Here is a 22,922-nt window from a genome sequence, read left to right as displayed (position 1 = left end):
GTGACCCATGACGTACTTCGAAGTGACCCATGACGTGCTACGAAGTTACCCATGACGTGTCACGGCACGAAGTGATCCATGATGTGTCATGAAGTGACCCACGACATGTCATGAATTGATCCTACGTGTCACGAAGTGACCCATGATAATATGTCACGGAGTGATCCGTGACGTGTCACGAAGTGACCCATGACGTGTCATGAAGTGACCCATGACAACGTCTCCCGAAGTGATCCATGACAAGTCACGAAATGATCCATGACGTGTCACAAAGTGACCTATGGACCCACGTACAAATAAAACCGCTATATTTGTCTCTCGCGTTTATTGTCTACTTGAGCCGCTGCAGCAGCGTGGAGTTGAGCAGGCCGGCCTGGGCCAGCGTGGCGGCAGGCTCGGCCAGCTCGCGCGACGGGAACGCGGTGAGAAGCGCAAAGGGAGCCAGCTGGTAGAGCCAGAAGGGAGCCTTAGTACAAAAAAGGTAAACCCGGGACTAACCAGTCTAACTTTTTGTAATAAAGGGGCTAGCATCCAGTCTTTTGTTTTGTGTACTGAAATAAAACCGCTATCCGTTTGTCTCTCGCGTTTATTGTCTACTTGAGCCGCTGCAGCAGCGTGGAGTTGAGCAGTGACCCATGGCGTGTAAAGAAGTGACTCATGACAACGTGTCACGAAGTGATTCATGGCAAGTCACGAAGTGACCCATGACGTGTCATAAAGTGACCCTAGACGTGTTACGAAGTGATCCATGACATGTCACGAAGTGACCCATAACGTGTCACGAAGTGATCCATGACGTGTCACGAAGGGACCCATGCATGACGTGTTACGAAGTGACCCATGACGTGTCATGAAGTGACCCATGACGTGATCCATGAGTCATGACGTGTCACGAAGCGACTCATGACCCAGTCTCGCTCGTGTACTGAAATAAAACCGCTATCCATTTGTCTCCCACGTTTATTGTCTATCTGCAGCGTGCCCATGGCGTGTCTCAGTGCCCTAGCGTCCAGTCTTTTGTTTTGTGTACTGAAATAAAACCGCTATCCATTTGTCTCCCACGTTTATTGTCTACTTGAGCCGCTGCAGCAGCGTGGAGTTGAGCAGGCCGGCCTGGGCCAGCGTGGCTGCAGGCTCGGCCAGCTCGCGCGACGGGAACGCGGTGAGAAGCGCGAAGGGAGCCAGCTGGTAGAGCCAGAAGGGAGCCAGCTGGTAGAGCCAGAAGGGAGCCAGCTGGTAGAGCCAGAAGGGAGCCTTAGTACAAAAAAGTTAAACCCGGGACTAACCAGTCTAACTTTTTGTAATAAAGGGGCTAGCGTCCAGTCTCGTGTACTCAAATAAAACCGCTATCCATTTCTCTCTCGCGTTTATTGTCTACTTGAGCCGCTGCAGCAGCGTGGAGTTGAGCAGTGACCCATGGCGTGTGAAGAAGTGACTCATGACAACGTGTCACGAAGTGATTCATGGCAAGTCACGAAGTGACCCATGACGTGTTACGAAGTGATTCATGACAAGTCACGAAGTGACCCATGACGTGAAGTGGTCCATGAAGTGTCACGAAGTGACCCTAGACGTGTCATGAAGTGACCCATGACGTGTCATGAAGTGATCCATGACGTGTCACGAAGTGGCTCATGATAACGTGTCACGAAGTGACCCATGACGTGACACGAAGTGACTCATGACGTGTCACGCAATTACCCATGATGTGTCACAAAGTGACCTATGGACCCATGTACAAATAAAACCGCTATCCATTTGTCTCTCGCGTTTATTATCTCCTACTTGAGCCGTGCAGCAGCGTGCCAATGGCGTATCTCAAAGTGCCCTAGCGTCCAGTCTTTTGTTTTGTGTACTGAAATAAAACCGCTATCGATTTGTCTCTCGCGTTTATTGTCTCCTACTTGAGCCGTGCAGCGTGCCCATGGCGTGTCTCAGTGCCCTAGCGTCCAGTCTTTTGTTTTGTGTACTGAAATAAAACCGCTATATTTCTCTCTCGCGTTTATTGTCTACTTGAGCCGCTGCAGCAGCGTGGAGTTGAGCAGGCCGGCCTGGGCCAGCGTGGCGGCAGGCTCGGCCAGCTCGCGCGACGGGAACGCGGTGAGAAGCGCGAAGGGAGCCAGCTGGTAGAGCCAGAAGGGAGCCTAAGTACAAAAAAGTTAAACCCGGGACTAACCAGTCTAACTTTTTGTAATAAAGGGGCTAGCGTCCAGTCTTGTGTACTGAAATAAAACCGCTATCCATTTGTCTCTCACGTTTATTATCTCCTACTTGAGCCGTGCAGCGTGCCCATGGCGTGTCTCAGTGCCCTAGCGTCCAGTCTTTTGACCCATGACGTGTCATGAAGTGACCCATGACGAGTCACGCAATTACCCATGACGTGTCACAAAGTGACTTATGGACCCACGTACAAATAAAACCGCTATATTTGTCTCTCGCGTTTATTGTCTACTTGAGCCGCTGCAGCAGCGTGGAGTTGAGCAGGCCGGCCTGAGCCAGCGTGGCGGCAGGCTCGGCCAGCTCGCGCGACGGGAACGCGGTGAGAAGCGCGAAGGGAGCCAGCTGGTAGAGCCAGAAGGGAGCCTTAGTACAAAAAAGTTAAGCCCGGGACTAACCAGTCTAACTTTTTGTAATAAAGGGGCTAGCGTCCAGTCTTGTGTACTGAAATAAAACCGCTATCGATTTGTCTCTCGCGTTTATTGTCTACTTGAGCCGCTGCAGCAGCGTGGAGTTGAGCAGTGACCCATGGCGTGTAAAGAAGTGACTCATGACAACGTGTCACGAAGTGATTCATGGCAAGTCACGAAGTGACCCATGACGTGTTACGAAGTGACCCATGACGTGTCATAAAGCGACCCATGACATATCACGAAATGACCCATGACGTGTCACAAAGTGACCTATGGACCCACGTACAAATAAAACGGCAATATTTCTCTCTCGCGTTTATTGTCTACTTGAGCCGTGCAGCGTGCCCATGGCGTGTCTCAGTGCCCTAGCGTCCAGTCTTTTGTTTTGTGTACTGAAATAAAACCGCTATATTTCTCTCTCGCGTTTATTGTCTACTTGAGCCGCTGCAGCAGCGTGGAGTTGAGCAGGCCGGCCTGGGCCAGCGTGGCGGCAGGCTCGGCCAGCTCGCGCGACGGGAACGCGGTGAGAAGCGCGAAGGGAGCCAGCTGGTAGAGCCAGAAGGGAGCCTTAGTACAAAAAAGTTAAACCCGGGACTAACCAGTCTAACTTTTTGTAATAAAGGGGCTAGCATCCAGTCTTTTGTTTTGTGTACTGAAATAAAACCGCTATATTTCTCTCTTGCATTTATTGTCTACTTGAGCCGCTGCAGCAGCGTGGAGTTGAGCAGTGACCCATGGCGTGTAAAGAAGTGACTCATGACAACGTGTCACGAAGTGATTCATGGCAAGTCACGAAAGTGACCCATGACGTGTTACGAAGTGACCCTAGACGTGTCATGAAGTGGCCCATGACGTGCCACGAAGTGACTCATGACGTGTCATGAAGTAACCCATGACCCAGTCTCGCTCGTGTACTGAAATAAAACCGCTATCCATTTGTCTCTCTCGCGTTTATTGTCTACTACTTGAGCCGCTGCAGCAGCGTGCCCATGCCGTGTCTCAGTGCCCTAGCGTCCAGTCTTTTGACCCATGAAGTGACCCATGACGTGTCATGAAGCGACCCATGACGTATCACGAAATGACCCATGACGTGTCACAAAGTGACCTATGGACCCACGTAGAAATAAAACGGCTATATTTCTCTCTCGCGTTTATTGTCTACTTGAGCCGCTGCAGCAGCGTGGAGTTGAGCAGTGACCCATGGCGTGTAAAGAAGTGACTCATGACAACGTGTCACGAAGTGATTCATGGCAAGTCACGAAGTGACCCATGACGTGTTACGAAGTGACCCATGACGTGTCATAAAGCGACCCATGACATATCACGAATTGACCCATGACGTGTCACAAAGTGACCTATGGACCCACGTACAAATAAAACCGCTATATTTCTCTCTCGCGTTTATTGTCTACTTGAGCCGCTGCAGCAGCGTGGAGTTGAGCAGGCCGGCCTGGGCCAGCGTGGCGGCAGGCTCGGCCAGCTCGCGCGACGGGAACGCGGTGAGCAGCGCGAAGGGAGCCAGCTGGTAGAGCCAGAAGGGAGCCTTAGTACATAAAAGTTAAACCCGGGACTAACCAGTCTAACTTTTTGTAATAAAGGGGCTAGCGTCCAGTCTCGTGTACTCAAATAAAACCGCTATCCATTTCTCTCTCGCGTTTATTGTCTACTTGAGCCGCTGCAGCAGCGTGGAGTTGAGCAGTGACCCATGGCGTGTAAAGAAGTGACTCATGACAACGTGTCACGAAGTGATCCATGACGTGTCACGAAGTGATCCATGACGTGACACGAAGTGACCCATGACGTGTCACGAAGTGATCCATGACGTGTCACGAAATGACCCATGACGTGTCCTGAAGTGACCCTAGACGTGTCATGAAGTGACCCATGACGTGTCATGAAGCGACCCATGACGTATCACGAAGTGACCCAACGTGTTACGAAGTGACCCATGACGCAGTCTCGCTCGTGTACTGAAATAAAACCGCTATCCATTTGTCTCTCGCGTTTATTATCTCCTACTTGAGCCGTGCAGCGTGCCCATGGCGTGTCTCAGTGCCCTAGCGTCCAGTCTTTTGTTTTGTGTACTGAAATAAAACCGCTATATTTCTCTCTCGCGTTTATTGTCTACTTGAGCCGCTGCAGCAGCGTGGAGTTGAGCAGGCCGGCCTGGGCCAGCGTGGCGGCAGGCTCGGCCAGCTCGCGCGACGGGAACGCGGTGAGAAGCGCGAAGGGAGCCAGCTGGTAGGCGGGCTCGGCGCGCGCCACGTAGCCTACCAGGTCGGACACGGTGTGCGTGTGGTTGAAGCGACCGGTCAGACGGCTGCCGTCGGCTAGGCGGAACTGCAACGAAATGTAACGTTAAAAAATTATAATAAAAATAAACTTTTTAAAAACAAGCTTTTATTCTGAATTTCGAAAGTTTGTATCGCGCATGGAATTTATACCTCTTTTTCTCTGTTTGCGCTACAAGCTTTCGAAATTCAGAATAAAAGCTTGTTTTTAAAAAGTTTATTTTTATTATAATTTTATTTTACACTTTTTAGTTATATCTTAATCTCAGGACATTGGACATTAACACTAAAGTGCTCGAAAAGACAAATCCAACGAACCCAAACTCGATGAGTTTCCGCCGTTTTGTTTAGGAGTTCCTATGGCCACCTCCCGACTCCATCATCAGACCAGCTCAATGGTACCATAATATTGCATTGTCATCGTACTTACATAAGTATACCAAATTTCAGCTCGATCGGTTGAGGAGAACTGGTCTTAAATTCAGTTGCAAGATTTGTCCCACACATACTAACAAGTGAAGTCAATATAAAGCTTGTAATAAAAAAAATGGGTTTTAATACAGACGGTGAAACGCAACTGCAACGAAACTGCAACTGCTAGTTACTTTTGAGTAACTGGTCAAACTGGTCGCGCCATGTGTGGTCTCTCAACGGACGCTATGGCAGAAAATTAGATGCAGCTCAAAAGTAACTAGCAGTTGCAGTTTCGTTGCAGTTGCGTTTCACCGTCTGTTCTGGGCCTAAAACATTTAAGTTCCAGTTTAGAGCAGATGTGTTTGGTGAAAGGTTGAGTAAACAAGCTTCCAAATAGTTATCAGCAAACTTTACGCCCGTATTCACAAACATTACTATGAGGTCTCACAGTGCGCGCGGACGCACAGGGTGACACATGAACAAATCATAAAGCTCTATTCAACGCTGTGCGTTCGATTTGCTGCTTCACTTAAGCAAGCATCGAATGTGAATACGGGTGTTAGACACTAAACTACTACTTTCAAAATAAAAATTAACAAAACCTAGAAAACATGAACCAACCAACAGCGGTCCGTGTATTGCCGGCCTAACACCTTCAGAATCAGCGTGACCTGTATTTTCAGCAGAACCTCTATTGCCAGTAAGGACTTAACTTTATCATTAGCAGAAAATTTATCACCAGCAGGACCTTTAACCATGACTATAAGTATGGCCATAACCATGACCATGGCCATAACCATAACCATGGCCATAACCATAATCATGACCATAACCATGACCTATAGGTATGTCATATCTACCTGTATGGTGGTGGTGGGCTGCGCCTTGTCTAGGTTGATGGCTTCCTGCGCGGCGCGCTGGTTGGCGGTGCAGTCACTGAATAATGCCTGTACTTTACACAGAGTAGGACAAAGTAACTGTATTTTCAGCAGAAACTTTATCGCTAGCAGAGGCTTAACTTTATCATCACCTTTTAACCATGACCATAACCATGACCATAACCATGACCATGGCCATGACCATAACCATGACCATGACCATGACCATAACCATGACCATAATCATGACCATAACCATGACCATAATCATGACCATAACCATGTCATAACGCACCTGTATGGTGGTGGTGGGCTGCGCCTCGTCTAGGTTGATGGCTTCCTGCGCGGCGCGCTGGTTGGCGGCGCGGTCATTGGGGTCGGCGGCTACCGGCGCTGTCGCCCCTACCGTTGTGGGAGTAGGGCTGAAATGTTATACATAAACCATGAGAAAGAACCGTGTGGGAGGTTGCGGCAGAGTAGGGAGATAATTTGTACATTAATTTCTTTTGAAAGTATTAAGATCGTCGTTCTGTCTCCTTCCTAAAGTTGCTGTGCCCTAACTGGGTCTAAATTGTATAACTTCCTAAATTGTAAGACCTAATGTGATTGTGCTAATGTGATTATGCAATAAACGATTGAGTATAATAGCAGGCCTGTTCATCTCCGCGAGTTTACATCGAAAACAAAACACGCACGATGGCCCACCTACAGGATACTATTCGACAAGGCCTCACATACGAGCGAACATTGACTCACGCACGCGTATTCTTGTGTATGATGGAAGAAAATAAAGAAAATGGTGTACTAAATCCTGTGCAGTATTTAACCGCCTAAATAATAATAAAAACACAGAATGTACTTTTTTAAGTTGCCTCAAGACACTTAGAGGTAAATAAGTAGTTAATATTATTCATGACAATTCATGCTAAATCATGTATTTCCTCCGCCATTATCCGCAGTTTGGCACCTCACGTCACATCATTTTACCGAAGTCAGCCCTATAGCTTCGGCGAAGTGCCGATCACTGACGTTTGTCAACAAAATGGTGCTTGACTCTTGAGACAGGCTAAATTACACCATATTGTTAATGACATTGAGCATACATTTTTTTAAATACCTTCGCGAAGTAAAACTTCTGTACGTAGTACTTATTATTATTCTGTGATAATAGCTTAAGAGCAGTTTCGCACTGCGTCCCGATCTGAATTCGATCAAACTACGGATTTAGAAAATTAACTAGGGAAATTGTATGGCGGTATCAGATCTATCGGCTGGTCTATTGTAGTGAAGCCACTCCTAACAGAAGTCAAAAATAATTATGTCTTCCATACGAAAACTGTCAATAGGCTTTTATTTTTCAGTTTTAGAAGCATTTTACTCTTCAATTTTAAAGTTATTCGATGATTGAAAAATCAGCTCTTAAGAAATATTAACATATTTTTAAAATACTTTTTTTTTTATTCTCTTGCGAATATTTTCCGTGCGACATCAACGGTACTGTAGCTTGCATGAGGAAGCCACGTTAGTAGGTACTGTAGGTAATGTAAATAGGTACCTATTTTTTTTTTTTTTTTTTAAAGGTTATTAGTAATTTGTTGTTACACAAATTACTAATACTCCCGTTAGCCCCTCGTACTAAGCTAAATATGCTTGTGTCACGAGTGAGCTCACCACAATAGTCGAGCGGCGGCGGGGACCGAACCCGCGTTCCCCGGATCACGAGTCGGCCAGTCCGACCCCTTCACCGTTCGGCTATCGTGGCTTCAGTATCATTTTTCTTTGACTACCTAAAGTTAAAGTTCTTTTTAAATTTTTTTGGAAGTCATTTTTTTACTGATTCGTTATCAGAATAAGCTACATAATCAATATTCCCTAAATATGGCGAGGATTGAAATCAACACCCTGTATTGTCTTTGAAAAAAAAATGGTACGCACCTGCCCAGCATCTGTCCCTTTCCAGCGAAGGCGCGCGTCTTGGGCGGCGCCCTGGCATACTCCTCGTGCCAGCGGTCCTCCAGGCTCACGCGCACGCCGCCGCCCTCGCCCGCCAGCTCCGTCGGCATCTCGCTGGGGAATCATATATTATTGTAAGTGTAGGTAGGATACATGGCAGCGTTCCAATAGCTCGACGTTGGAGATTTTCTCGGGCCAGTATATGCCGAGAATTCGGCGAAGGCAGCGGTTGATGAAGACCTGCAACTGGTGCGAGATAACGAGATTGGTGACCTTCCACGTTTTTAAATTCCGATCGACCAGCAGATCAAGCGCCGCAAGTGGAACTGGATTGGCCACACTCTCCGAAGGGACCCCGATCACATCCCCAAGCAGGCTCTGGATTGGAATCCCCAAGGAAAACGCAAACGTGGTCGACCCAGGCAAACTTGGCGGCGCACTGTAGCGGACGAGGCGAAGAAGATCGGCAAGACCTGGAGCGAGATCAAGCGAGAAGCTCAAGACCGAACGAGATGGAGGACTGTTGTGGACGCCCTCTGCCCCGTCTAGGGGACATAGGAATATAAGTCAAGTAAGTCAAGGTAGGATACTTCTACAATTCTACATCTACAAGAGAAAAGATGCAACATTGAGCCCTCTCAGTCCAGAATGGCGGATGATTGTGAAAAGGCAGGTCCACGAGTTCGAGGAGCAGCGTACGACTGAACTCGATGCGAAGCGCGATGACTTGAAGGCCCGTCCATCTGCCGCCATTCACTATAACTATGTTGGCGGCGTGCTCAGTTGCCCTCAATGTGCGAGGAGGTTTGCCGCGAAAATAGACTACGTAAGCCATCTTCGGGCACACCAGCACCGCCAAGACTACTAGGAGTCGGAGTGGTCGCCATGGCCGAAATCGGTGGGATGGATCATCATCATCAGGTAGGATAAATGATGGTTATCCGGCTGAGAAGTCGTGACTGGTTATCCGGCTCGGAGGACCAGAATAGTCATTTATTAACATTTCTCAACATCGCTATTGAGGCCTTCTAATGGCGTATCCACACATGCCGGGCGGCACGGCCAAATTTAGCTGGCGGCATGTGTGGACACACCATAAGACGTAGAGAACTAGAGAGATGTTTAAAAATAGCGTGAATAGTCGACAACACTTAGATCAACGGATCAAAACTTTAAATAGATTATCCGGCTCAGTCTTGATAAATGATCGAGTCTTGATTGGTTATCCGGCTCGAAGGACCATTTTAGGCTTCAATGGCAACGTGGAGATAGGTTAAAAATTGCGTGAATAATAAACTACATATGGGTCAACGAATCTTAAATAGATTATGGGGCTCAAAAGACTAGTCGAAAAAAACATAACCCTCCTTCTGGCGCACTCGGGTACATTTTTACAGTCGCTGAACCCTCCTTTACTGAATAAACATAAGCCTTCAAGACAAAATAAAAACTGGAAGTCTGCAAAAGTTTTTTACCAGTCAACAATGCAGTTCTTATAAGTCATAATTTAGACAGTTATTACAATGAGGGTTTTATTTATTTATTTATTTATTGATAAAGGTACACCAACAGCAATACACATTTAAGACATTCACAGTATACAACACATATTGGGGTTTTAGTTTAAATATGTTTGCCAATTATAGGTATACACAACAATTTCCAAAACATTGCAGATTATTAAATATATGTTTTCGCGTATGAAAGATCCGCTAGATGGCGGGACATGGATGTGGGGTCTGACAGCTGCGTGATTGGTGGATTTCGACATATCTGTCAATGTCATGTCAAAAATAACCAATCATGCAGCATTTTGGACCTCGCGTCTACGTATTGCCATCTGGCGGATTTTTCATACGCGAAAGCCCTTATTGAAGCCAATACTCACCCTCTTCTAATGCAGTTTAGGAACTCCGCATTCTCAGGGTCGGTATAGTGACGCAGCGGGCCGTTGTCCACTGTGAAACCCTCGCGGTACAGCCGAAGGCGCACCGATCGCACTTGCTCCTGAAAACGTACAATATATTCATAACTCAACAAATTATTTCTTGGTTTATGAACTTAACTAAATAATATTATATTTATCAAAGTAACTCGGTTACCTTCTCACTACACCACAAATACCTCAATGAATGATTTGGTATCGAGATAGATTGAACTTTAGAAACATTTGGCTTTTTTTGGTAAGAAATTGTACTCATTGTAACTATTAACAGCTTGAAACATTATAAAACTGGATCGAAATTACGTACACAATCAGCAATTATTTTATTTTCATTAACATTATTAACAGAAGAGAAAACTTTACATGATTATGGTGCTGTAAAATTAAAATAATAAATACCTGTCCCATAGTCCCGGGGATGTTTGACGATAAAACTTGTTCGTGGTCATCTGCTGTCTGACCTGTAAGAAAATAAATATTCTATCAGTGATGTTCTATATTAATGACAATATCTGAGTGTCCATCATTCCTGTATTCTCAAGTTACATTCTAGAAATCAGAATTTATTCATAAAGAAAGTATATTTTCTAACTAAGTTACAACATAGTTAGTTACTTATTTACGAACACACCAGTCATACACTGGAGGGAAGTTAAACCTTAACTAGTTCGCAGTTAATTACGTTGGGAGTCCAATGACAGTAACTTTCCACCGGAACAAACTTGACCTTCACTGGTTGGGTTATTATTGGCGGGCAAGCTGTAGATCCTTGCTACACAGGAGTTGCAGCGGTGGGAACGAGAGGTGGGAATAGTCCCGTAGTATAAATAAGTCCCATACCAAGCCGGTACCCCACGCCGGAGAAAGCTCCGCCGCCGCCGCCGCCGCGGCCGCGGCTGGCAGACGGCGATGCCTCGTCCTCGAACGCGACCGCACCTCTTCTGAAAACAGTACACGTTGTAGTCGCTTGGTCAATAGAGTTCAACTTTTGATTCAACAACTACGCAGGTATCCAAATTTCTTTATTTCCAGGTGTTTTAAGATAGTAAACAAGTTTTGATAAGCATGATGGATTGATCAACTACCATTTTTGAACAGCTTTCCAGGTTAGAGCCTGATATCCATGATAACTAAAGTAAACAACCACATTGAGGTTTGAAGCAAAACTAATTTATTAATAGAAATACCAAACTACCTACATAGTTGTTTATAAAATTAATCTTTCTTGTACCCTTGGTTTTAATACATAACATACCTTCCCTTTATAAACGAAAATATCATTCACTGGAGATTTTCCCAAGAATATCTGAATCAGCATGACTTATCTAACTACCATGTAACATTACTGGGGCCACAGATAAAGTTGCATAAAAAGGTTAGTGTATTTGATACTTATAAATCTTATAATAATATTATAATGATGATGAATGTGACAAATATAACTGATAACTTTTAAAAAAAATAAAACCGACTTCAAATGCGTGAACACAAAAAAAAACTAAAAATTAAAAATATTGCGTATAAAAAAGTTCATCCCCAATTTTCCACCCTTGGGGGTGAAATATTTTCTTCAAATTCGCATGAAACCACCCTTTTGATAATACCTATTCAACAAAAAAATAATCGTTCAAATTGATTTATAATCGGCGGAGATATTGCGTATAAAAAAGTTCATCCCCAATTTTCCACCCTTGGGTGTTGTTTTTTCTATTATTAAATTTAAATGGGACCACCCTTGAGGTATTACCTATACGCCGAAAAAAGATTTGTTCAAATCGGTTCATAATTGGCGGAGTTATCGCGTAACAAACATAGAAAAAAAAAAAAAAAAACATACGGGTCGAATTGAGAACCTCCTCCTTTTTTGAAGTCGGTTGAAAAGGGATAACTTACTCTCTCACACTTTTGAACATTTCAGTGACAAAATCTTTTCTGCCCTTTCCTGGTCCCAGTATTTGCTGCCCTGATCTCTCCGAACCACCAGCGTAGAAGGCTTGTCCTGAAATAAATCAAAATAATTCCTCATATAATTTAAACTTAATTCTAATAAGGAATTTGCCAATACTTCTCATTGTTTTTAAAAAGGGCAATGTAATTTTTTTTTTCTCTTTGCTTCTACGTATAATTAAAATTTGTTAAATTTTATACCCCTTGGTTATATAGAGGTGAAAACTATAGGCTTTGACCAACTACACTGTATCTATGCAATTTATATATTTGTAAGCTGTTTGTTTTCTGAATAAATAAAAATAAAAAATAAAATAAATAAAATTGAACAATAATGCTGATTTTCTAAACTTATACTAGGATCAACATTTTGGGAAAATTATAGACCGACCTGACTGATCATTGCCTTTTAATCTTGCTATTTCATGTCTCAAATCGCTATTTTCTCGTTTTAATCTTTCAATTTCTTGTTTCAAACTATTGATTTCATCATCATTGTCAGTATTTTCATTTTTTTCTTTACTAATTTCTGAAGGTGTATTTTTTAGTTTTTTGGAACATGATGCTTGGTGGCAAAAGAACTCTTGGACAATAAATTCCGTTTGGTTCTTATTAGGATTGTGATTGGGCACTGATAGGTAGAAATAATATTGTACTATAGTTACGGTTTTTAGATGACTATCATGTTTATCAGCTACAGAAGTTTGTAACGTTCAAAAAATAATTATTCTATAGTCTGGTCGCTGAGGACGTAGAATTTTGTCCAATGACCCCAAGCTACCTATCCTTATCACTCACGCGTAATTATATTGCTGTCGCGACTGTGCAATAGACAGTAGCAGTAAGTGTGCGAGCGCGACAGCAATATAATTGCGCGCGAGCGATAAGGATGGGTAGCTTGGGGTCATTGGACAAAATTCTATGTGCTCAGCGACCAGACTTTAATCACATTCTGTGGTAGGTCTCTTCAATATAATTTCAAGTGAGTTACAGTTAATTATGTTTTAAACGCATATCAATAATTATTAAATGAGAAATATTAAATAACTTACCCTCATCATCCTGGCTTGAACTATCCTGTTGTATTGAATCTAACGTAGCAAATTTAGAGCTAGGCTTCTTTTTGTCTTTCTTCTGAGGGCGCGCCGGCGACTCCGGCGGAGACTCCATATCACTGTCGGAGAGCGACGGGGGCGAAGCCCTGGCTACAGGATTTGTAGGAACTTCGTCTACATTACCACCATGCTCATAGAAGCTTGATAATGCTATCTGGAAGACAAAATATGGTTTCAAATGGTAATTAGCGGAATTTTAAAAGGAAATTATTCATTTTTGATAAATGAAGGTGGTACGTTTTATCTTTTAAGTTGACAAAAGAATTACGGTTTACAGACCTAAGCAAGACATTATTTTAATTCTAAACACGTATTGCGAAGTATAAATGGGATTTTAGAACAAAAGATTTATCAGAAAAGTAAAAAACACATGAACTTCAATTACTTACTTCCAGTTGCCAATTCGACGACTCTAAAAAGAATCTACTTCGAGTTTCATCGGCGCCAGTCACATCACAAAACTGCCGCAATGTTTCATCTTTATTTGCTGACATATTAACTAGGTAATAAACACCGCAGCTAATTCCCTTTTGACTAATTTACAAAATAAAATCTTTCTCTTGAAAATGCCGATGACTTTTGCGATGACTTGCTTTTAGTTTTGTTTTTACTACGTTGGTATTACCAAAGAGCATAAAAGAGTTATTACTGCACTAGTGATTGCCGATGTTTACAAATCAAATGTAAAGGTAGATTCAGACACTACTTAATCGAATTTGCTGGCATCATTTGCCTCGAGCCCAAGGCCGTAAACATTTTAAAAAAATACAATGAAAAAAATAATATGACGTTTTTGACAATTCGATTTGCGTGTTGTCTTGTGTCATTAAATTTTATTTTGCGACAAAAATTTGAGGAAAGTTGTAAAACGACAGTGATTTTAGATAATTGATAGTTTTATTTACGCCCTTGGTAAGTATTTCATTGAGGATTAATAATCTCTGTTCAAATAGTAACTAAACAGCTCAATAAGCATTTGTTTTTTGTAGAATCGATGCCGGCAACTACATGAAGAATCCCAGAAACACAGGAGGAATAATGCGAAAGTATTACCAGCTGATTCTTGTTATCGTTTGCTTTATTAGCATCGTAACATTGCTCATATATCGCCACGAGTATTACAGACTGCGATATGTACTTGAAGTGCTCAATTTCTTCGGTAAGCCCGGTCTTTCGGAAATAGAATTCTGCGGGCCTGGCTTTAACGCCACCATGCTCTCGGAGATACTTCGGAATTCGTCCATGGAGGTTCGTGAAACTCCCCCGCTTTTTCAAGAAATCGACGAGAATTTCTACTCATACTCCTCATTCTTAAGATCGTATCAAAAATATGAAAAACTGTCTCAAGAACATGCTCACAATATTGATACCATTGTGATTGGTAAAGCGCATGTAAGACCTAACTTTCGATGCAACATTTGGCTTGAGAACTCAGCTAAGCCCAGATCAGGAAGGTTCATTTACAAAATTGTCTCTGAGCCTTCAAACGATTTTCGACTTTACATCTTTCAATGCTCTCTGAATAAGAATCTAGGTAAACCTAAAGGTGTTAGTTTCTACATGAATGACTACAACATCAACCCAATACATGCCCCGATAAATAGAGTGATTCAAGTGAACACTAAAAGGAAGGCTCGTGAAAGAAGCAGCATCAGATTTGTAAACAATATTGAGCCTGCTATTTGTGTTATACCAAACCAAGTGCCTTTGGTCTCTAGAGATGCTTTCATTGAATTCCTTGTGTATCACCACATGATGGGAGTCAATGCTTTTACCATTTATGACAGTATGATCTCAGAAGATATCATTAGAAGGCTCAATTTGCTTCCAGCAGATATAACCCAATGGAGCATACAGTTTTTCCCACTAAACTATCCTTTCATATTTTCAAAGTCCTATGACATTGTCAGAAGTGCAATAGAACTGGATTGCTTGTTCAGACACTTCAAATATGACAAAGAGGAGTCTGAAAAAGCCAGCCATGCAATGGTTCTCTCTTGGGATGAATTCTTAGTACCACGAGTTCATAATAATATCAAGGCCATACTGGATGACTTTGATCCTACAAGAAAAATGAGATCAATTGAGGTCAAACCTCTTCTGTTCTGCCTCAATCAAATTGACGATGATAATGCTGAGATTGGATACCCAGATATCATGAAGAAAACTCATTATTATGCATTGCCACAGCCTATGAAGTCTGTGTATGTGAGAAATTTAGATTCAATGACATCATTTAGTGATATTTTCAACCTTAATTCAACTAGCAAAGTTGTTCCCATAGATATTCTGGGTGTACATAAGTATACTGAGTGTAGGGATCCTAAATTATTCCATCCTGGAGGTGTGGGTTATAATGAAACGCAAATGCAAGTTTTCCAGCACAAATTTGAAGGTGCCATGTTGAAGTTTGGCCAAAGTCTGGTCAGCAATAAGATATACAGGCTGTATACGTCCGGCCAAATCTGGGAGAAAGCCTCGAGTGAGAATGTCAGGGATATGTTGTGAATGTTGAGCAATATTATTCAATTACTAGATGGAGCTATAAGTTCTTAGAGGGAAATGCCTAATGAAATTTTAAATATAGTTGTAAACCAATTGTGCAATATTTGGTAGCACAAAGCTGTTTTTAATCACTAGCTAAAATAAGGCATCTTCAACAAATTATAGTTTCTTTTCTTTCTATGTATTCTTGATGAAAGAAATGTGTTTTTAAATGACAGCATTTTAAAGTTTTCTATTAATTACTATTTATTTAATGAGTGACATGAAAGTTGCCATATTACCAATGGAAAGTTTTATTTTTTATGAATGCCATGTGAAGTACAATTATGTTATTTCAAATTTACTAACTATGAATTATTATTTATATTATTTTTTGTATACTATTGTTAATAATTAAACTTTATAGTGTTTCGAATAACAACTAAAAATACTGTTAATTTATTCTTTTAGTTTTATTATTAATCTGTTTAACTCTTTAGTTTTAGATAAGTAAAAGGTATGAACTAGAATAGAGACCAGTATAAAATTGTATAGGCTTTGTATTATGTACAAATACTATTTGTATGATCTCTGTAACTAACATTTTAGTTTCTTTTTCACCCATTTAAATAATAAGACAACTAATTAAAATTATTGTTTTCATGATGAGAACTTTTTGGGTACTTTGCTGTGCCTAACGTAATGTAAGAGAAATAGGTGTTTGTATGTAATATAAAGCCTAAGTATACAACTTGTTATTGAAAACACAACTAAAATTAGTTTATTCAAAATCAATAACACTATTTTTAGTGTAGGTTAGTTTTGAACAAATGTAGTATTACTATCTCCTGTCGAATCTAACAATTAAATGGTGCACGCAATACTACGCTATTGATAGCCATGGAAGCCCTACGTGTCGTGAGATATGAACCAATTACAGACACGATATCAAAAAATAATATTTCGTCCATAAAAATAAACGTTTTATCATTGAGGCTGTTTTAATAACAGCTTTTGTGCTATTTCTATTTCAAGTTGTATATGTACTTCTGTGAGGCAGACAGCATTTTAAAGATTTAATATTTACATTAGTACTCTACAACTCGGTGAGATAATAGCGCACCTGGCTGCCGTGACGTCACATCGACGCTGCCGTGACGTCGCATTCCAGCGAGGTTCGCATTTAGCTCGATTGGGTTGTAGCCCTATAGCGTGGTCTTTCAGACTCATCCAAAGTATTGAAAGTTGAATTTAAAATGCAGTATGTCTCTAGTAGTCTAAATACATAGTAGATAACCATTATGTCGATAATGCGAGAATGTTACGAGGTTGTTATGGATTGTTAGAAGTTGTGCCTTGAATAATAAGGGTGGGTAGCTAAGTAGTACAGTAGTACTGTTCCCTATAAGGTTGTGGCCTTACACACAGGTGAAAAATGGTGCATAATTGATTGAAAATTGATCTATTACACCGTCATTGACGCTTATAATAGCACAAATTCGAATTAGAAATATTACAAAGCTTTTGAAAAATATTACAAATTCTTTACGGAACAACGCCATCTATCGATTGTATTGAATGTAACAATATTTCTAGAACCAATACAAAAATACTTATGGCCTGCACTATCCTTGTCTCTCGTGCTTTGCAATACAGTATTGAGTGAAAGAGACGGGTAGTCTACTACACTAGATAGTTTCTTGTAGTAATTTAATAGCCCAATGGGATCTCACTGTTATTTTATCCGCTACCCACAACTGCTATGGAAGTTCTGGAGACGTATTTTTGAACCATTAGAATTCAAATACAACTAAAATCTTCATGCGAACTTGTTCCCACTTTTATCCAATACGAATTCGTATACAATTTACTAGCGATTTTGAATTCTAATGCTTTGAAAATATGCCCTTGGCCTGAGGTTGCATTTACAAGACTGCTTGTTTGTATTTTTAGAAGTATGGAATAGTTATAAACCCCACAAGGTATCTAAAATATATTATTTAATAAGTTCACGACTTTGTCGGGCAATTTGATTATAATGTATGAGTGATAAATTCATAATTCAGTAGAGGACACAGTGTAAAGAACATAAGCTTAAAGTTAGTAGATTGTAGGGATTTTTAATACTAAAATGCAATTGAATAAGACTTAAACTTTCTCTAATAATATTAACATTTAATTTAAAAATAATAATAATTTCTACAACTGTCAGGTATTATCAGTATACAAATTATCATTTCTCTTTTTAATGTTAACTAACCAACCTAGCAATTTGTGTATTTGTAAACGACAGAATTGCACTTCTGTAGGTATTTAACAATTTTTAACTATACTCACCTTAGCCATCTGCATATTTCTTATTTAGCTACCTTTTTGACTCAATCGAACCACACAATATTTGGAAAACTCTAGTCGATTACTTATAGTAAAAAAATATAATACCCATACTAAAAACACTTGCCAATCAAATGTATATTAATTTTAGTTCTCTGTGTAGTACAATTACATTTTAGTTGTTTGTCACTCAATATCAGTAGGCAATTCATTTAACCAGATAGAGACTCTAAAAATATCCGTAAAATCATGTGCGTTCCCTTCGAGAGGCCACTGTGGAAAATGAAGGTTTCGTATACATAGAGATTTAGCAGGACCTCTAAAACAAATGTAGCCAGAATGATAAATTTGTAGGTGTTGTAAGTTGGACGCTACAACTCGCCGAATGTGGTCCCTCAGATGAACTATGTCAAATGCCAAATTACTGAATCTGACCAAATAAGATGATTTTGATGAATGGTAATATTTAGGAGGTAAATCGTAGGGCTACATACGAAAATAAGAGCTCTGGATAGTTACTGCAAATAAAGAAAATCCAATCAAACGATGGGCCCTCAGTTCTCCAGTGCACAAAATTTACTTTAATGCTACAAATTGGAACTTGAGACTAAGTTTCTTTAGTAAGGTTTTAATTTTAGCAGAATTAGCCACAATGCTACCCTGAGAGTACAGGGTTTATATATTCTACTAGTACAGAATAAAAGCACTAGTAAAGTGAGCCCTCGGAACACACGCTAAAAACCAATTCCATGAGAAATATCTCGCCCAACGCATTGTTTAATAAAAATAGTTTACAGCATTTTATGTACAAAATTTGTAGTTTAAAATTGTATTCAAATATTATTGCTATATAAAGTATTTAAAGAAATATCTTGCTTCTTAAATTCTCCGTATAGATTTTGTGTATGTTAACCACATTGTCGATTTTTTTAGGAAACTCAAAACAAAAGTATAAGTACCTAGGTATTCTGTACGATTTCCTAAGAGGTATTTTGAGATAAATCCGAGTCTATTGATTATTTTTATTTCAATTAAATACGACGTAAATTTTTTTTATTTAAAGTACCTACGCATTGTGTGATACGGAATATATTTAGAGCTGTGATACAACAAAATCGATTATTGCCGCGGTTCACTAATCAATAGCAGTGAATCGTTCGTTCGTTTCAGCCAAAAGACACCCACTGCTGGTCAAAGGCCTCCCCTAAGGATTTCCACAATGGCCGGTCCTGTGCCGCTCCCATCCAGGTACCTCCCGCGACCTTCACCAAATCGTCGGTCCAGTGGGAGGCCTGGCCACGCTACGTCCTCCAGCTCGTCGTCGCCACTCAAGACATTTCCTGCCCCAGCGGCCATCAGCTCTACGAGCTATGTGCCCCGGCCAAGCTGCCACTTGATTTTAGCGATTCTGCGGGCTATATCAGTCACTTTGGTTCTCCTACGAATCTCCTCATTTCTGATTCAATCACGTAGGGAAACTCCGAGCATAGCTCGCTCCATCGCCCTTTGGGTGACCTTGAGCCTTCGTGAGGCCCATAGTAAACGACTACGTCTCAGATCCGTATACCATCACTGGCAACACACACTGGTCAGTCTTAAGACACTGCGGTATTTCGGACGTGAGAATATCGCGAAGCTTCTCGGCGGACGCTGCCCAGCCGAGTTGAATTCGACGATTGAGTGAAAATCGCCCTGTATACATGGTGATTTTGTTATCAGTATACTTTTTTTATTATGCTCTATCTATAGAAATACACTCAACATCAAATAAACCGCACCTTCGGCGACTCGAACTTTAAAAATTTTTCTTTTGACACAATCATGGTGCCCTAACAATATTGGTGTTATTTGAAAGCCCAATAAATATCCTTAAAGAAAAACTATAATAATAATAACTACATTGTAAAAAGAAAAAATTAAAAATAATAAAGAAAAATGAATAAAGGAATAATAATAAATGTGACTTGAAAAAAGACCTCACTTTGAGCTCACCTCTGGAATTATTTAGACCATTTTTTATGGTTATAAAACCAAATAATGATCTCACGTGTCCTCTTTAACAGATCGATAGCGATTAATCCCAACTTAACAGTTTTATAGCCATAAAGTTGGCTCAAGCGTAACTACCTATTTTTTGAAGAAGTGACTCTGGATCCTTCTAAAGACACATTTTTGGGGTAAAAACCTTTCCTATAATGAAATGAAGTTTAGAACTAGGCTTTTAAATGGTGCCAATATTGGTGGGAAGTGGGGATGCATACATTTGAAAGTGCTTGTCGCGGGAGGTGCGATTTATTTGATGTCAAGTGTATTTAACAGTACAACTTTATCTTGAATTTTTTTAATCGTGGTATAGGTTGTGGGACACTTTTTCTAGTTATCCATTAATTTTCTGATGTGTGGTTACACTAATACGAATATTTTGTTCACACATAAATGAGTCAGTTTTATTTCAAGAAAGGAACTATTTACACACCATACAGATCCTTAAGTTTGTACTACGAAATGACTAAGTACGTTTTTTATATTATTATTTTATATTATTACACCTTCCACCTTGTCTCTAAATACGATAACTTTTTTCTAAAACGTGTGGCCCGAGGGCTCACTTTACTAGAGCTTTTATTCTGTACTAGTAGAATATATAAACCCTGTACTCTCAGGGTAGCATTGTGGCTACTTCTGCTAAAATTAAAACCTTACCAAAGAAACTTAGTCTTAAGTTCCAATTTGTAGCATTAAAGTAAAATTTGTGCACTGGAGAACTGAGGGCCCATCGTCTAATTGGATTTTCTTTATTTGCAGTAACTATCCAGAGCTCTTATTTTCGTATGTAGCCCTACGATTTACCTCCTAAATATTACCATTCATCAAACTCATCTTATTTGGTCAGATTCAGTAATTTGGCATTTGACATAGTTCATCTGAGGGACCACATTCGGCAGGTTGTAGCGTCCAACTTACAACACCTACAAATTTATCATTCTGGCTACATTTGTTTTAGAGGTCCTGCTAAATCTTTATGTATACGAAACCTTCGTTTTCCACAGTGGCCTCTCGAAGGGAACGCACATGTAAAATCGACTGAATTGACATGTCGACTAAACTGTGATTGTACGAACAAAGTGGCTAGCGTTATTGTTACCTTTCTAACTCCAATAAAATGTTTTTTATTTAACTACCCTCGTTTAATTACCTTTTATCGCCTTTTCAGATTTATCTTTTGTTCTATACTGATCATTTTTAGTTTTTAGTCTACCTTCAGAAAAAATAATAACTAAGTAGAGGATAGCAAGAAATGAAAGGCATATTTCGATACTAAGTAAATGTTTATTTCATTCATCTATTCTAAATACAACAGGCATAGCCTGTAAATCGTCACAGATCAAGTTGACAAATTATATCTAACTCATCCAAAAGGAAATCAAGCGATGAACTAAATCATATACACATAAATTGATAATATCAACGAAACACTAATACAAGGAATAAAATGAGCATAATATTGAGCAATACATAATTGTATTGTCGTTGCCACAAATAATATAACTTAAAAGTGTGGAGGGAATCCGAAAGTTTTAAATACCTAAAAAATTATAAATACAGTTTAAAGCTTAACAATCATTACATATTGCCACAAACGAAACTTAAATTATGGGCTACAATTTAAGTACTGACATCTCACTAAACTTATGTTTATTTTGATAGTGATATAAATACAGTGTTTTGTAGAATGGAACGAGAAGCGTCTTAAGCTGGAAACGAGTAGTAACTGTAGAAGGCACGGAGGTGGCTAGTATATTCGCTCGGTCGCGAATTCGCCGCGAACTTTTTCCAAATGGAAACAAATGAAGTACGTGACGTGGTGACTTGACGAGCTTATGTGACCGAGCCCGATAGGCACTCAATTTGAGAACTAAGAAAAACATTAAAACGCGATACTGTCTTGTATGTATGATATTTTTGGGACACTTAAATGGAGAAATGTATGAGAACATTCAACACCGCCATCTGCGTGTTTTGGAGCAGAACTAGGATCTGTAGCGCTCCAAAAACTGTCGATCCACATTTAGAATCTATTTTAACTTCCCAGCAACATCCTCAACGACTATAATATCACAATCATATCACCTTTCTTAAGCTTGATCATCTCGATACATCACATCAAAACTGCCTTTCGAACTGTGATGTATTAGAAATTACATTCCCTAACACTAGGTATGATGCGGTTAAAATGCTGTATTATGCTTAGATTTAAAATAGCAAAAATACCCAATGAATAAGAAAACGTTACGCTATTCAAGGAACATGTTATTTAAATGCATTATCTCTGGCCATGGATCGAGTAAATACTTAGTGAATAGAAACATTGAATTGATGTGAAATAAAATTATTTAAGTCAATGATAATTAGAAAATGCACGAAGTCAGAATACACGAAACACCAAAACATTGTACGCAAATATCTTTACCGTTTCGCAAACATACAGAAAAATATACATTATTTATTTATTGTCATCATGATTGTTTTGAAGATCGACCGATCAAACAATAAATAAGACGCCACTTTTCATACACTATACTTTAAAACATTTACTACTATACCAAAACTTTAATGACTGCATTTAAAATTATTAATGCAAGATATTGCAAGTTAAATTTTACATTTCGGTCTCTATAGAAATTTTCATAAATTCAATAATTCATTAAATACATTGTTTTAAAATTATCTTACACTCAATATATTCAAACATCAACGTCAATATTATGTACAGTACATAGTATGAAAAGGTATCCTAATCAAGAAAATAGTTTTAAAATATCACCTTCTCTAAATACTAAATAGTAAAAAGGATTACAGTAAATGCACGAAAAATAGTTAAATAGTCTTATGAGTTCTTGTAACAACAGTATTCTAAATGAGCTAAACAA

At 40.1% G+C, this 22,922-nt stretch overlaps 2 protein-coding genes across 3 annotated transcripts; one reads left to right on the top strand and one right to left on the bottom strand.

Annotated features, from left to right (window-relative positions):
- Nucleotides 1-4,733: 4,733 nt before the first annotated feature.
- On the bottom strand, nucleotides 4,734-13,784 carry LOC135083519 (NSFL1 cofactor p47). Of its 2 annotated transcripts, none has more exons than XM_063978287.1 (9): nucleotides 13,563-13,784; nucleotides 13,111-13,327; nucleotides 12,005-12,110; nucleotides 10,952-11,052; nucleotides 10,511-10,572; nucleotides 10,055-10,173; nucleotides 8,149-8,280; nucleotides 6,509-6,635; nucleotides 4,734-4,970 (listed from the first exon to the last, which is right to left on the bottom strand). In XM_063978287.1, the coding sequence occupies exons 1-9, from the start codon at nucleotides 13,665-13,667 to the stop codon at nucleotides 4,755-4,757; spliced, it is 1,185 nt and encodes a 394-aa protein (XP_063834357.1). In that variant the 5' UTR covers nucleotides 13,668-13,784; the 3' UTR covers nucleotides 4,734-4,754. The 2 variants fall into 2 exon arrangements, with proteins under 2 accessions (XP_063834357.1, XP_063834358.1); XM_063978288.1 differs by having other exon boundaries at nucleotides 10,952-11,049.
- A 219-nt stretch (nucleotides 13,785-14,003) lies between these two features.
- On the top strand, nucleotides 14,004-18,234 carry LOC135083354 (uncharacterized). The gene is made up of 2 exons (XM_063978088.1): nucleotides 14,004-14,085; nucleotides 14,163-18,234. The coding sequence occupies exon 2, from the start codon at nucleotides 14,182-14,184 to the stop codon at nucleotides 15,679-15,681; it is 1,500 nt and encodes a 499-aa protein (XP_063834158.1). The 5' UTR covers nucleotides 14,004-14,085; nucleotides 14,163-14,181; the 3' UTR covers nucleotides 15,682-18,234.
- Nucleotides 18,235-22,922: the final 4,688 nt, after the last annotated feature.

This window comes from Ostrinia nubilalis, chromosome 23 (genome assembly GCF_963855985.1).
Source record: "Ostrinia nubilalis chromosome 23, ilOstNubi1.1, whole genome shotgun sequence".
Classification (NCBI taxonomy): Eukaryota; Metazoa; Arthropoda; class Insecta; order Lepidoptera; family Crambidae; genus Ostrinia; species Ostrinia nubilalis.
This window is presented reverse-complemented; position numbering and strand designations above follow the sequence as displayed.

Excerpts from the sequence above, each read along its gene's own strand:
- LOC135083354 (XM_063978088.1), top strand. The coding sequence starts at position 14,182 with ATGAAGAATCCCAGAAACACAGGAGGAATAATGCGAAAGTATTACCAG.
- LOC135083519 (XM_063978287.1), bottom strand. The coding sequence starts at position 13,667 with ATGTCAGCAAATAAAGATGAAACATTGCGGCAGTTTTGTGATGTGACT. Across the intron at positions 13,328-13,562 it reads CGTCGAATTGGCAACTGGAA|ATAGCATTATCAAGCTTCTA; the intron begins GTAAGTAATTGA and ends TTTGTCTTCCAG. Across the intron at positions 10,174-10,510 it reads TCCCCGGGACTATGGGACAG|GAGCAAGTGCGATCGGTGCG; the intron begins GTATTTATTATT and ends GTACGTTTTCAG.